The 12,252-nt window shown below is 37.2% G+C and overlaps 1 protein-coding gene across 1 annotated transcript in view; it reads right to left on the reverse strand.

Moving 5' to 3' along the window:
* The window catches only part of ext1b (exostosin glycosyltransferase 1b), a 353,934-nt gene that overhangs the window by 11,614 nt on the left and 330,068 nt on the right, over positions 1-12,252 (reverse strand). The window contains exon 7 of the mRNA XM_020939269.2: positions 10,999-11,094. Coding sequence (XP_020794928.2) covers positions 10,999-11,094 — 96 coding nt within the window. The remainder of the gene's footprint in view (positions 1-10,998; positions 11,095-12,252) is intronic.

Raw genomic sequence — 12,252 nt, forward strand, 5'->3', positions numbered from 1 at the left:
AAGGAACAGGGGGTTTTCAGTTTAAAGTTGCACTGTGTAACTTCTATGGTAGAGGGCCTGCCAGTTACGTGCCTCCAGTCTCCATAGAAACAAGCAGGAGACGCCACAAAGCCAATTTACAGGTGAGATCTGTGAAGAGGTGACCTCGCTCACAGTCCAAATGCATGTTTTTAAATGTATTTTTGTGTAATAAAAATAGCCAGAATTGAATCCATGCATCTTATATAAGTCAGGTTATCTACAGGTTTGACTACCCCAAATTTAAGACTTTTTAAGACCACTTAAATGAAAACTAAGATCAACATCGCACCCATTATGCGGGCAAAAAACACCAGCTCCAATTCTAATAATGACCATTACTCACTGCTTTAAATAACAAAGAATACTTTCATTATAAATTCTTATTCAGAACTTTATTTATAGTAGTATGCATTGCTTCTAAAATGGCCAAAAAATCATTCATAACATTCAAACAAGACAAACTAAGTATTGTTTGTGCATACTCCAAATTAGACATTTATTCATGTGATTTCACAATGTTGTTTAGTTTTTTCCTCCCTCTGTTTAATATTACACTGCAGACCGGTTGAGTACACAAAATAGGCTAATGAAATTTAAGACCTTTATGAAAAAAATAAGACAACATAATTTGAGACTTTTTAAGGCATTAATTTAGGAACATGAAATTTAAGACCTTTTTAAGACTTTTAAGACCCTGCGGCTACCCTGTAAGTTTAATACCATATTGTGGTAAAGCAGGTAAAGCAGAAGCATCTCCATTTATAGAGGACTTAAACTCCTAAACTTTAAGAGAAAAACTGAAAATAGGTTTGTTTTTGAGGAGGAAACAACATTATAACAGAGACCAGAAAACAGCGTCTTCCTTGCAGCCCTGGTATGAGCACATGAAACAACTCCGACGATCAAACTTCTGCCAAAGTCTTACACAAAGATTTACAAATAAGCCCCCTAAAAGATACTGCAAATGTCTCTACAAGCATTCAGATCCCCAGTACAGTTGTTTTAGCATTTTTTTTAAATCAATACGAAGCAGCGCCAGCTAACACAGTGACTCATGTCCGCTCTGGGCACAAACAGACCTCCGACTCACCGTAAACAACACAGTGGCTAAACATGTTACACCACGGCTCATATGAATATTTAGGGGAAGTGAGTTTCCCGCGGCGACGGGGCTGAGTAGGCGGGGTCTAGGTTCAAACGTCTCCAGGACATGTAGACGATGACTGTTTGGGATACTGAGAAAAACCACCCACTCACAGAACACACAAGGAAATGTAATAGGGTTTAACGCCAAGGTCAGTGCGCTCAGAAAACACCTGGACTCAATACAGTCATGTGATCAGTGCAGGCAAAACGAAGATACAGCACGCCTAAAATACACAGTACTAATTAGGGGTGTGCAAAAATATCAAAATATCAACATACTGTATTGTTTAATGTGATGATACAGTATAAGTATTGTGGGCTGCTGTATCAATATATCGGCAAGAGTATTTTTTGTTATATTTTACTAAATGATTTTGTTACAAAGCTACAGATTTGCTGCTTGTTCAGTGAAAGGAAACTCGTTTACGTAACACATTTGACATTTTCACTGTTTTGATGATTAAAATGTTTGTGTTTCACATACATTTTGCACAAGAAGTGCTTTAAGACTTTTAGTATCACAGTCATAATTTAGCCTTTATTTTTTTATTGAACCGTATTGAGTCGATTTGAAATATATCATACTGAATTGAAAGTGCACTGAATCAAGATATGTATCGTATCATGGCCTGTGTATCAAGGTATGCAGCTTCTTAATGATACCCAGCCCTAGTACTAATATATACTTCTAGATGTAGTTTAAAGCTGCACTATGGAACCTTTATGATGTAGGACCCAACTCATTTCCCTGATGGATAACTCCGCTGTTTCCATGGAGATGTTATAGTTTTGCCAGAGATGTTCCCAGGCATGGCATTAAATGTAGTTAATATGATTATCTGAGATTCAGGAGCAAAGGATCATGGTCTATGAAGTTCCCCCTGTCCTTTTTTAGCTATTGCTGCACCATAACTCCTAATTTAAGCAAAGAGACTTGTAATTCGATATATTGTGATGGTCCACGATATTATTGTGAGAACTTTGATGATACGATATCACGATATTTCAGTTATTGTTACATCCCTAGTCTCTATCTCCATGGAGACACCACTAGGCCAAGTATAATCATTGGTGGTCAAAGCTACATAACTATAGAACCGAGTAGGATCATCTCCTTCCAGCTTCCTTATTTTGAGTTATTTAGAGTTTATTTTTTGTTTACTACATTCCATATGTGCTCATTATTGTGGCCGTATAAGCACGTCAGAGTCTGATCTCGTCAAATCTCAGAGGCTAAGCAGCGAAGGGCCTGGGCAGTATTTGGAAGGGAGACCGCTGGAAATAGCAGGTGCCACAGTGGTGACCGGTCATGTGTGTGTACTTTTGACTGGTCATGTGGGTTGTTTTCACACAGTGGATGTATAAAAACCCAGGTAACCTCCCAGACTCACATGGGCCGCTGCAAACCTGTACAAATATATCACTGGTGACATGAAGAGCAACAGAGGAGGAGAGTTTTGTTGACAGAATAACTCTTGTTAATTTTAGTCTCTGTGGCTGAGGCAGGTGAGGAAATTGTAATGTGTTTATTGATTGGGGGCCTATAGGAACCCACTGACCTTTTGAAATAGTATTATGGGATGTGCAGACACAGAATACAAATGCTGGCTGCTGCAGTGGCATGGAGAATTTATATCATTGGTAATAAAACAGGGAAAGGCAAAGGAACATTTAGAGCAGGGGTGTCAAACTCATTTTGGTCCAGGGGCCGTATCCAACCTACTTTGATCTCAAAGGGGCCGGATCAGAAAACTCATGTCATATAAACCCCAAAAATAACAATAAGTTCAAATATTTGTGCAGAGAAATGCAAATCTATTACAGAAATCTTTTTTAATTGATTAACTCTTTCTTATTATAATATTAAATATTATGAACAACCTGAAACTTTAAGAAAAATTCTATTTCAACACAATGTTTTAACATTAACTTGTATGCAAACAGGAATAAGTCAGTTTTTCTTGGAAAATCCTGCACTCGGCATCTACTTTTCTCATTTTGGACATTATGCTGATGAGGGTGTCACGGTCAACAGTCAAAACGATCGTCCTTTAAGAGCGTTTGGAAAGAGACAAGTCTTCATTTGTGCTGCTCTGGTGGGAGGGGCCACGCACAGAGACGCTGGAGACGCTGCTATGCTCAGCACCACAGAAAATTACCAATATTTTAATAGAAAATATAATTCATATATTTTAGTAGAAAATCACCCAAGGGCCACATTAAAGGTCTTGGAGGGCCGGATCTGGCCCCCGGGCCTTATGTTTGACACCTGTGATTTGGAGAGTAGACGTGTTACTACAGGGCATGTTCAACTTCAGCAGTAATCCACAAAAAACATTTCAAACAAACTTACATTTTGTTTGGAGAAAATGTTAAAATATGAGCCAATAAAATCAGGGTTTTAATGGCTTATTGTTATAAACGCCTAGTATTTGTTATCTTGACTGTTTAAGTGGCTTTTCTGCCATTTTTTATCCGACACTGCTTTGTTTTCCACTGACTTGTCTCCATGGAGATGTTATTGCTTTGTCTGAGATTTTTCACAACATGCTTTGCCCTAGATTCCACAATATACCTTTAAAGTAACTGGAGGCAAACAGATAATACCAGGTCAGATCTATGGAGAGGCAAGAATATCAGTGTTTTGTTAATTTTGTGCAGCCATAATGAAACAAGAGTGTTGAACAGAAGCATTTGGATCCAGTCAAATGAAGCTCATCGATGCTTGCAGTTATAGGGACAAATTTGGAGCAGAGTTCCGTATTTGGAATTCTGACCATGAGTATCATAGCAACCAAAGAGCCAATCAGGAGAGACGGTGCTGAAGTTAATGTCCCTTCCTGCCACAACACTGGTTTAGCAGGGAGCATGCCCTCAGCCTGATTCATCAGCCGGTTTTATTTTGTTTCACTTCGTACAAACCGTCTGACCTTGCAGTATTAGATTTTGTTCACTCGACAGCAGGCGGGTGCTTTTTGTCATTTAACCAACTGCTGCTATTTGGTCATGATGTATGTAATGAATCCATGTATCATTCATTTTTCAAAATAAAACCAAAAATAAGAAAACGAAAAAAAAAAACTGAGACCAGGACTGAGACCGGAACCAGGACTAGGACTGAACCAGGACTGATCCTGGGACTAAAAGAGGACTAAACCAGAACTAAACCAGGTCTAAACCAGAACTGAACCAGGACTAAACCAGACTAAACCAGATGAACTAAACAGGACTAGTCAACTGAACCAGGACTAAACCAGATCCTGGTGTCAGTCCCGGTCTTAGTCCTGGTCTGAGTCCTGGTCTCAGTCCTGATTCAGTCCTGGTTCAGTCCTGGTTTAGTCCTGGTTTAGTCCTGGTTCAGTTCAGCATTGCAGTTTAAGTCAAGGAAATAGGAAATGTCCGTTATCCTTTTTTTCCATTATTGATTTAAACACAAAATCAAAAACTGAAAAAACAAATCGTTATCTGTTTTTTCATTTTGTTTTGGAGAGAAATAATGAAGAAAATTGTTTTTTCTTATTTTTGGTTTTATTTTGAAAAACAAATGAACGAATGATACACAGATTGTAATGCGCCACTAACAGGGCTAACTGGTATATTACATTTTTTCCAAATCCCGTAGGAAGAAGGGCAATAACGTCTTTCTCCTTGATAAAATTCACCAAACATTCTCTTTGTTCTGGCTATAAACCCTCGATCTCGAGAATCATTGACAACACTGAATATATGACTCTTCGCTGATTGGCTGGTGCCCGAACTTGCACTTCTGGGGTTTTTGTGAACTGTCTAGTGTATTTAGATTCCTGACCTAGTAGCTGGAGAGAAATGAAATTGAGCAAGGGGGGGACTAGGGGACTCCAGGATGCCAATAAATCCTGCTGCTAATGTTAACAAGAGCGAACATGGGGGAAAGAATGTTCATCTTTAAAAATTGTGATATACAGACAACAAAGTGAAATAAAAACCTCATGTAGAGCGAGATTAATATGAACATTTTAAGACCAAATGCCCGACAGAAGCGGGTCCAGAGAAGGCTGAGGCGTTTTCAAAATAAAGTGAGTTGGAGCTAGAACCGCACTTCCTATTTACATATACCGTCTATTTTTTTTTTTATAGTCCAACTGCTTTTAATCGTCCACTCCATATTTTAAGCCCAAATAAAAGTCAAAAATATGAACTGTCAGTACCAGTCCATCTGTTAGTCAAATCAAGCCTGACGGTCTTACAGCCTAATAAAAACACTATATTTAAGCTCGCACTGTACAACTTCAAAGCAATATTTTCTCCATCTTTCTCTCCGGCTTTAAAACATGTCAAGTGCATTTATAGAAATAGCCGGAGCTGTTAAAGATGTATGCACGTATCGTCACCGCCTGAAATATTTACTGGCGTCTTGCGTAAAAGGCGGAGGAGGAGGAGGAAGAGGGGAGGAGGAGCGCGTGGGCACAGGAAAAGAGGGATGCAGAAGAGGAGAGGAGCAGGAGCGGTCTGGATGAAAGAGAGAAGGAAGAGAGGGAGGATTGGGAAAGAGGGAGGGAGGGGTCCGAGGGAAAGACATGTTAAATCAGAGACTGCTAATAAACACAAACATGGAAGTACTACAGGTTTTATAGGATGGATGTGAGAGTTATTTTGAAAAATTAAAAAATATTGCATAAGTTGTTTTGGAGATCTCTAATGTAATCTTCCAAATGAGAGTATATATAAAGTATGATTGTGTTGGGACCAAACCTCAATCAACATTTAAAGAAAATTTAGTGGAGAGCTGGATCAAAATGCTTAACTAAATTTTGCATAATATGAATTGTATTTCGTTATAAAAAAGCAGTTTGTTTTTGTTTTGATGAGCTGGTAAGACTGATAAGAGTTTATGTTATGTCTAAGCAATGAAAAAGTGACATTGCCTTACAAAAAATGTCATAAAAAACACCTCTAAAATAATGCAATGCAGCTTTAGTCCATGCATGAGGTAAAATGATAAAATATGTTTATTTTCTAATTCCAATGAGCTTAAACAGGCCGGTCAGAGTCAACCAAAGAGCCGCATGTGGTCCAGGAGATGTACAATGCCCAGGTCTGATTTAAAGGCACATTTCTCACAAATTATCTAGATATTGTAACAAAATTGTCATTAAAAAAATAGATACTTTCAGAATAAAAAATCTGATTGTATGTATTTTTTTATTTTTTGTCAATACCATCACTGAGTGGTACAGAGTGAATGAATAATAAGTAGGGATGTAACAATAACCGAAATATCCTGATCATCCTGATGTCAAAGTTTTCACAATAATATCGTGGACCATCACAATATATCGAATTACAAGTCTCTTTGCTTAAATTAAGAGCTATGGGGCAGCAATAGCTAAAACAAACAAACAAACAAAAAACAGAGGGAACTACATAGACCATAATCCTTTGCTCCATTTCAGTGCAGACTACAAGAAGAAATAACAATTCTAAGCACTTTTAAGACTTAGTTCTTTGGATTAAGTCTTGTCAAGGCATTTTAAGAGGAAAAAGTATCAGATTAAGAGTTTTGTAAGCCTCTACAGAATATCGCAAGAAATATCGTATCGTGAGATGTATATTGTGAAAATATTGTACAGAGAGATTTGGATATTGTTACATCTCTAATCGTGAGCCTGCCCATCATATCATGAACTTTCCCACGATATCACAATAAATATTGTACCGTGAGGTTCGTACCATAACGATATCGTATCGTGAGACTTGGATATCGTTACACCCCTAATAATAAGTAATGGTGTAGCGCAGATCTGGGCATTCTACATCTCTGGGGACACATACGGTCCTTTGGTTATGCTAATTTGGAATGACAAAATAAACATATTTTATAATTTGACCTCATGCATGGACTAGAGCTGTATTGCTTTTATTTTACAGCTGTTTTTTAAATAACATTTTTGTAAGGCAACCTCACTTTTTCATTGCTTAGTCATAACATAAACTCTTCCCAGTCTGACCAGCTCGTCTAAACAATGCTGTTTTTTTTTTTTTTAAATGAAGAAATACAATTAATATTATGCAGAATTGAGTTAAGCATTTTGGCCCGGTCCTCCACAATATTTCTGTTTCTCATGTGGCCCCACGGAAAAAATAATTGCCCATCCCTGGTGTAGCGCTTTAAAGTTATTTCCCCACACCATTTACTCTCTCAAAGTTATATCTGAAGTGATTCGTGCATTTTTAAACAATCTTTAATTGCTTATTTTCAAGACGGTATTTTGCCACCGCCGGTATATGCACCCTGCTTTGTATTTACTTTGTTCTCCAATTTTATTTTGTTAATTTATAATGCGCATAGGATTCTTCTCTTTGATGTGATGTTTACAGCGATGCTCCCATTGTGCACCACAGTTTTCTAACACGGAAGTCGGTGGAATTGTTTCTTTTATTAAGTCATTTTAGATGAATATCTTGATTTAAAATATGCAAATGATAACATAATGATCCACAGGTGCCAGAACTTATAAGTATTTATATATCAGACTCAAACACAATAGGTCTGCCCTACATTAGCACTTTGAGAAGGTGCCTGTAAAACATAATGTGGTTATATCCTACATGATGAACACATAGCACTTTCGTAAAATGGTTTGATTTCTGTATGTCATTCTTCAATTTGACTGATCCAGACACAGTGATTTTTCCACATTTAAAAGCTTAAAGCAGCCAGCTCCTCTCCTCCTCTTTATCGCTCTGGCCCTGATGCCCCGCCCCCCCGTCTTTCACACTCACAGCAGCAGAGAATTTGATTGACGGCTCTGACAAACTCTGTGTAAACCTGGACTATCTCACTGACACTGATGTGGGGGAGGCTCTTATTCTGATTGACAGATGGGTTCAATCCTGGCTGTACAACACACGTAAGCTCCGAAAATACACGCTCGGTGAAACATTTAGTCTTGACTCTCGTGGCTTTTGAACTCTGGAGGGGCAGGTTGAGAGGAAGTCCAAATAAACACGGCGGCCCCTTCAAAGTAAAAGGCTAATAATCCTGTCAAAATAAGTGCAACTGGGGCATGCTGGGAGCTATGACTCGCTGGGGTCTTAGAAAAACACAAGAAAAATATGTTTTGCTTCTCAGTCTCGAGAGGAGGGTAACTGGATCTGTTTTTGGAGAACGGTCGAGGATTTAAACTGGCACGCCATATTGTGGAAAATATGCAGTCGATAAGATAAAAACATGTGGTCCATTGGAAAAGCATCATTATTTATCTAACATATCACATTTATTGAATATTTTTTCCACGTCTACCATACACCAGCTATACTAACAAATACTCCTTCCTGTTAACAGATAAAGCCTGTTAGTATCTAAACAGTGCTGAAAAACTGAAAACTGAAGTGCTTTTTATAATCAAAATACCTGGAGTTGTTGTGATTTCATGTGGTAATACAGGAAGTGCTCTACTGTGTTTTTAAACTCCATATACCTTCACTAGAATCGTTTGGATGATACAGTATCTTCCCTGGAATTGCCGATCTCTATTGAACTAAAGGTATAGCTGTTAACTTGAAAACTACCACTTCATGACATCACAAGGTAGAACAGACTGTTTTAAGATTTAGACATGTAGACAGACGAATAATAAAGGGTTACTAAAACACAGTGATGGGAAGAATACTTTGAATATGTTTTGAATACCTGCATTAAAATGTATTTTGTAACATATTCCAATACATCAACCAATCTTAGTACTGTATTCTGTATACTTACTACCGTATTTTTCAGACTATAAGTCATACTTTTTTTCTTGGTTTGGGTGATCCTGACTTATAGTCTGGTGCAACTTAAAATTATCATACTGACAGCCATGAGAGGGCGCTCTAGGCTCACGTGTCAGTATCTAGTACTACTATTACTCCTGTACCACTGTCACTTCGCACTCTACTGAGCATGCCTCCTGTAGAACAACCTGCTGTCTTGCTACAAATAGTGAAATATTCAGTTTGGAGTGAGCTCTTTATCTCTGGAGGTCACACAGAAGTGACACAGAGGATGAAGAATTCAATGGATTTAGTGATTTGGAGTGAGATGGTGAGTTTGGTAAACTTATGTTCTGTTGTTTATTTATGCTATACAACAAAATACTTAACAAGGTTTTGGTGTGAATTATTTCCGTCATAAAACATATTTCTTCATGTTGTCTGCACTGAATTGAATCATGGGATATAGAGTTCTCTATCTTTATAAGCTGTTACTATTATAAAACCATGCATTTAAGCAAAGGAACTTGTAATTTGACTTTTGACAATTCAATATCACGATATTTTGGCTATTGATACATCCCTACTTACGAGCTTTAAGCCACGTTATAATGTTGTTACCTCCTCAAAAACATACCTGAAGTTGTGTTTTGTTTCATTCACACATGTTTGAGTAATTGTTTGAGTAAGTGTTTTCTGTTTGAGACAAAAAGCTCAGCCTAAACACGCAGGATTTGTGTGTTATACTGTGCATGTGTGAATGAAACAAAACAAAACTCCGGGTCTGTTTGTGAGGAGAAAACAACATTATAACATAAATCAGAAAACTGCGTAATGTGGGCCCTTTAAAGCTCGCAAGAATCCATTTTATATAAGAGCTTTAACAGTGAAAAGTACATTTAGCATCCTCCCACCAAAACAGCACCGCGCAGCTTTTCTAAAATAGCCCACAAATGTAACTTTTGGAGCAGAGTCTGACTCACTGGGTACAAACGCTCTGATGTGATTGGTGCATTTCCCTGGAGGGCCTCTCGCCACTCTTCACTTAATGAGATTTGGGCCGTGATTGAAAAACGAAGCAAACAGAAGCGCATTGAAAATAAATGCGTATTGCCATATTAGCCCGCTCCTTATCTTTCAACCCAATATGCATTAGCTGTTTTCCTCCAGTATTATTCCCATTACCGCGCTTTAATTAAAACCACACAAACTGTCTCCTAATGGGATCACCGCCGTACAAATCGAAGGCCATTACAGTGGGAGGAAGAGGGGAGAAACTATAGTGTTGTACAGTTGGGGGATTTTGACTCTAGTGATGTGTTGTTGTTGTAGTAGTAAGCAGAGTTGGATAAAGTACTCAGTTTTGTTGCTTAAGTAAAAGTGCAAAGATAAAAGTTACTCACATGAAAAAAATCTACTTAAGTAAAAGAACCTGTTTAAAAATGTACTTTAAGAGTAAAAAGTAAAAAGCTGAGGCACTCAAAAAATACAAAATAATTAAAAGCATTTAATATCACCATGATTTTAACTTTATCTGCCATGTAGTATTAAAGGCTTTTAATTATTTTGTACTTTTTGAGTGCCTCAAATTTGTCAGCTTTGTATTTGAGGCTGGAGAGTGACTGAAGAGCACCAAAAGGACAATTTTGCACAATCTCTACACACCCAAAAAGCACTCCAGCCTCCTAAAGTTTTAAAAGTATTTTGCACATATTTTTAGAACAACTAATGGATGACATGTAGTTATTTTGAAAAGAATTTTAAGCGATTCAATTCATTTCTTAACTTTTCTAACATCCCAAAGTTGAGACGTTAACTCAAATTAAATGTGCTAAAATAAAGTCACGCCGTAAAGAAAAGTACTTTTTACTTTTCAGTCCTGATCTAAAATATAGCAGATTAGAAAGTACAGATACATGTTCTCAAATATAGTAAAAAGTATCCAGTGTAAAATGTACTTAAAGTAAAGTACAGATACCTAAAATTTTTACTTAAATATTGCACTTTTACTTTTGCACTTTGTTACCTTCCACCACTGGTAGTTAGTGGTAGTAGTAGTAGTAGTAGTAGTAGTAGTAGTAGTAGTACTAGTAGTACCTTATTTTCTCCCTCGATGACAATGACGGGGACAGACGTAGCAGGCCAGCGGTGTTTAGCAGGCAGAGGCTTGTCACAATTCCACAATACGATGATCTGAAATGAAATAATATGAGAATATCATCATTATCATCATCATCATCATCATCATCATCATCTTTATTCCGGACTCATGGTCCATTTAAAAAACAGACAAGGACAGTGACATTACAAAACAATAAACACTCATATTTTGAAAAGACAACCACACAAGTGTCTCCACATGTTGGACTGATATCTTATTGCACTGAATCTCATATTTTTGAGTGACATTATTATTTCATTTTCTGATTTGTTCAGTCTGCAGATAAAAGTGTACATTAAAATTCTTAGTGCAGCTTGCAAAGTGTTCACTCGAGTACAAGAACCAAACTTACAAGAGTACAAGAACCAAACTTTCGCATAAGAGTACAAGAACCAAATTTAGGCATAAGAATATTTGCCTGAGCATAGAGCATCCTACACTGTCTATACATATCATCATCTGTCATGTTAATTTTTGTTGTAACAGACAACACAACATTTGACAGGCAAAGGTCAAATCTCATGTGTTTAAAGAATAGATAGAATAGAATTAGAATTAGAATAGATTAGTATGAGAAATAAAGGCAGGGAAAAGCACAACAATGATAAAAACAGTAAATAAAACACTTTTACAATTGATATTTTGCAGCCGAAGTCATCAACATAAGCTGGAGGTGTGATGCTCACTGTAGGCACTGCTCTGGCTGGGGCTTTGTTATCAGTTCACATGAGCTTTGTTTGAACATAACCTGACCAGAAAGAACTGACTTTAATTTTTATTATTTTACATGGAGACGATTTTATTCATAACTGTAAGTGGAATAATACCAATCCTAATATATTTTAATTCAAATGCAATCTTAAACACTAATTTACATCATTAGAAAATGAAAACATTCCAAATAGATCAATGAATTACCCCCACATCTCTGCATGCATGTTGAAAATAATTTGTTTGTATATCTGCAATAAATTTAATGAAAACAATAAAGACAGGTGAGCTGATTGAGTTTTGTGAGTAGTTTTTTTTCACTTAGTCTCTCACGGACACTTGTATTGATCGTAGGCTCCTGAAAAAGTGTTGTTTAAGTCCATTATTGTGTCTCCATGGTAACTGCTGAACATTCCATCATAGAAACACATGTAGAACACCCAGAGTGATACCACAGCAAAGTGTCAATAACCCTAGAA

Source organism: Boleophthalmus pectinirostris, unplaced genomic scaffold (genome assembly GCF_026225935.1).
Source record: "Boleophthalmus pectinirostris isolate CB_2022bp ecotype Guang Dong unplaced genomic scaffold, ASM2622593v1 HiC_scaffold_21, whole genome shotgun sequence".
Taxonomy (NCBI): domain Eukaryota; kingdom Metazoa; phylum Chordata; class Actinopteri; order Gobiiformes; family Gobiidae; genus Boleophthalmus; species Boleophthalmus pectinirostris.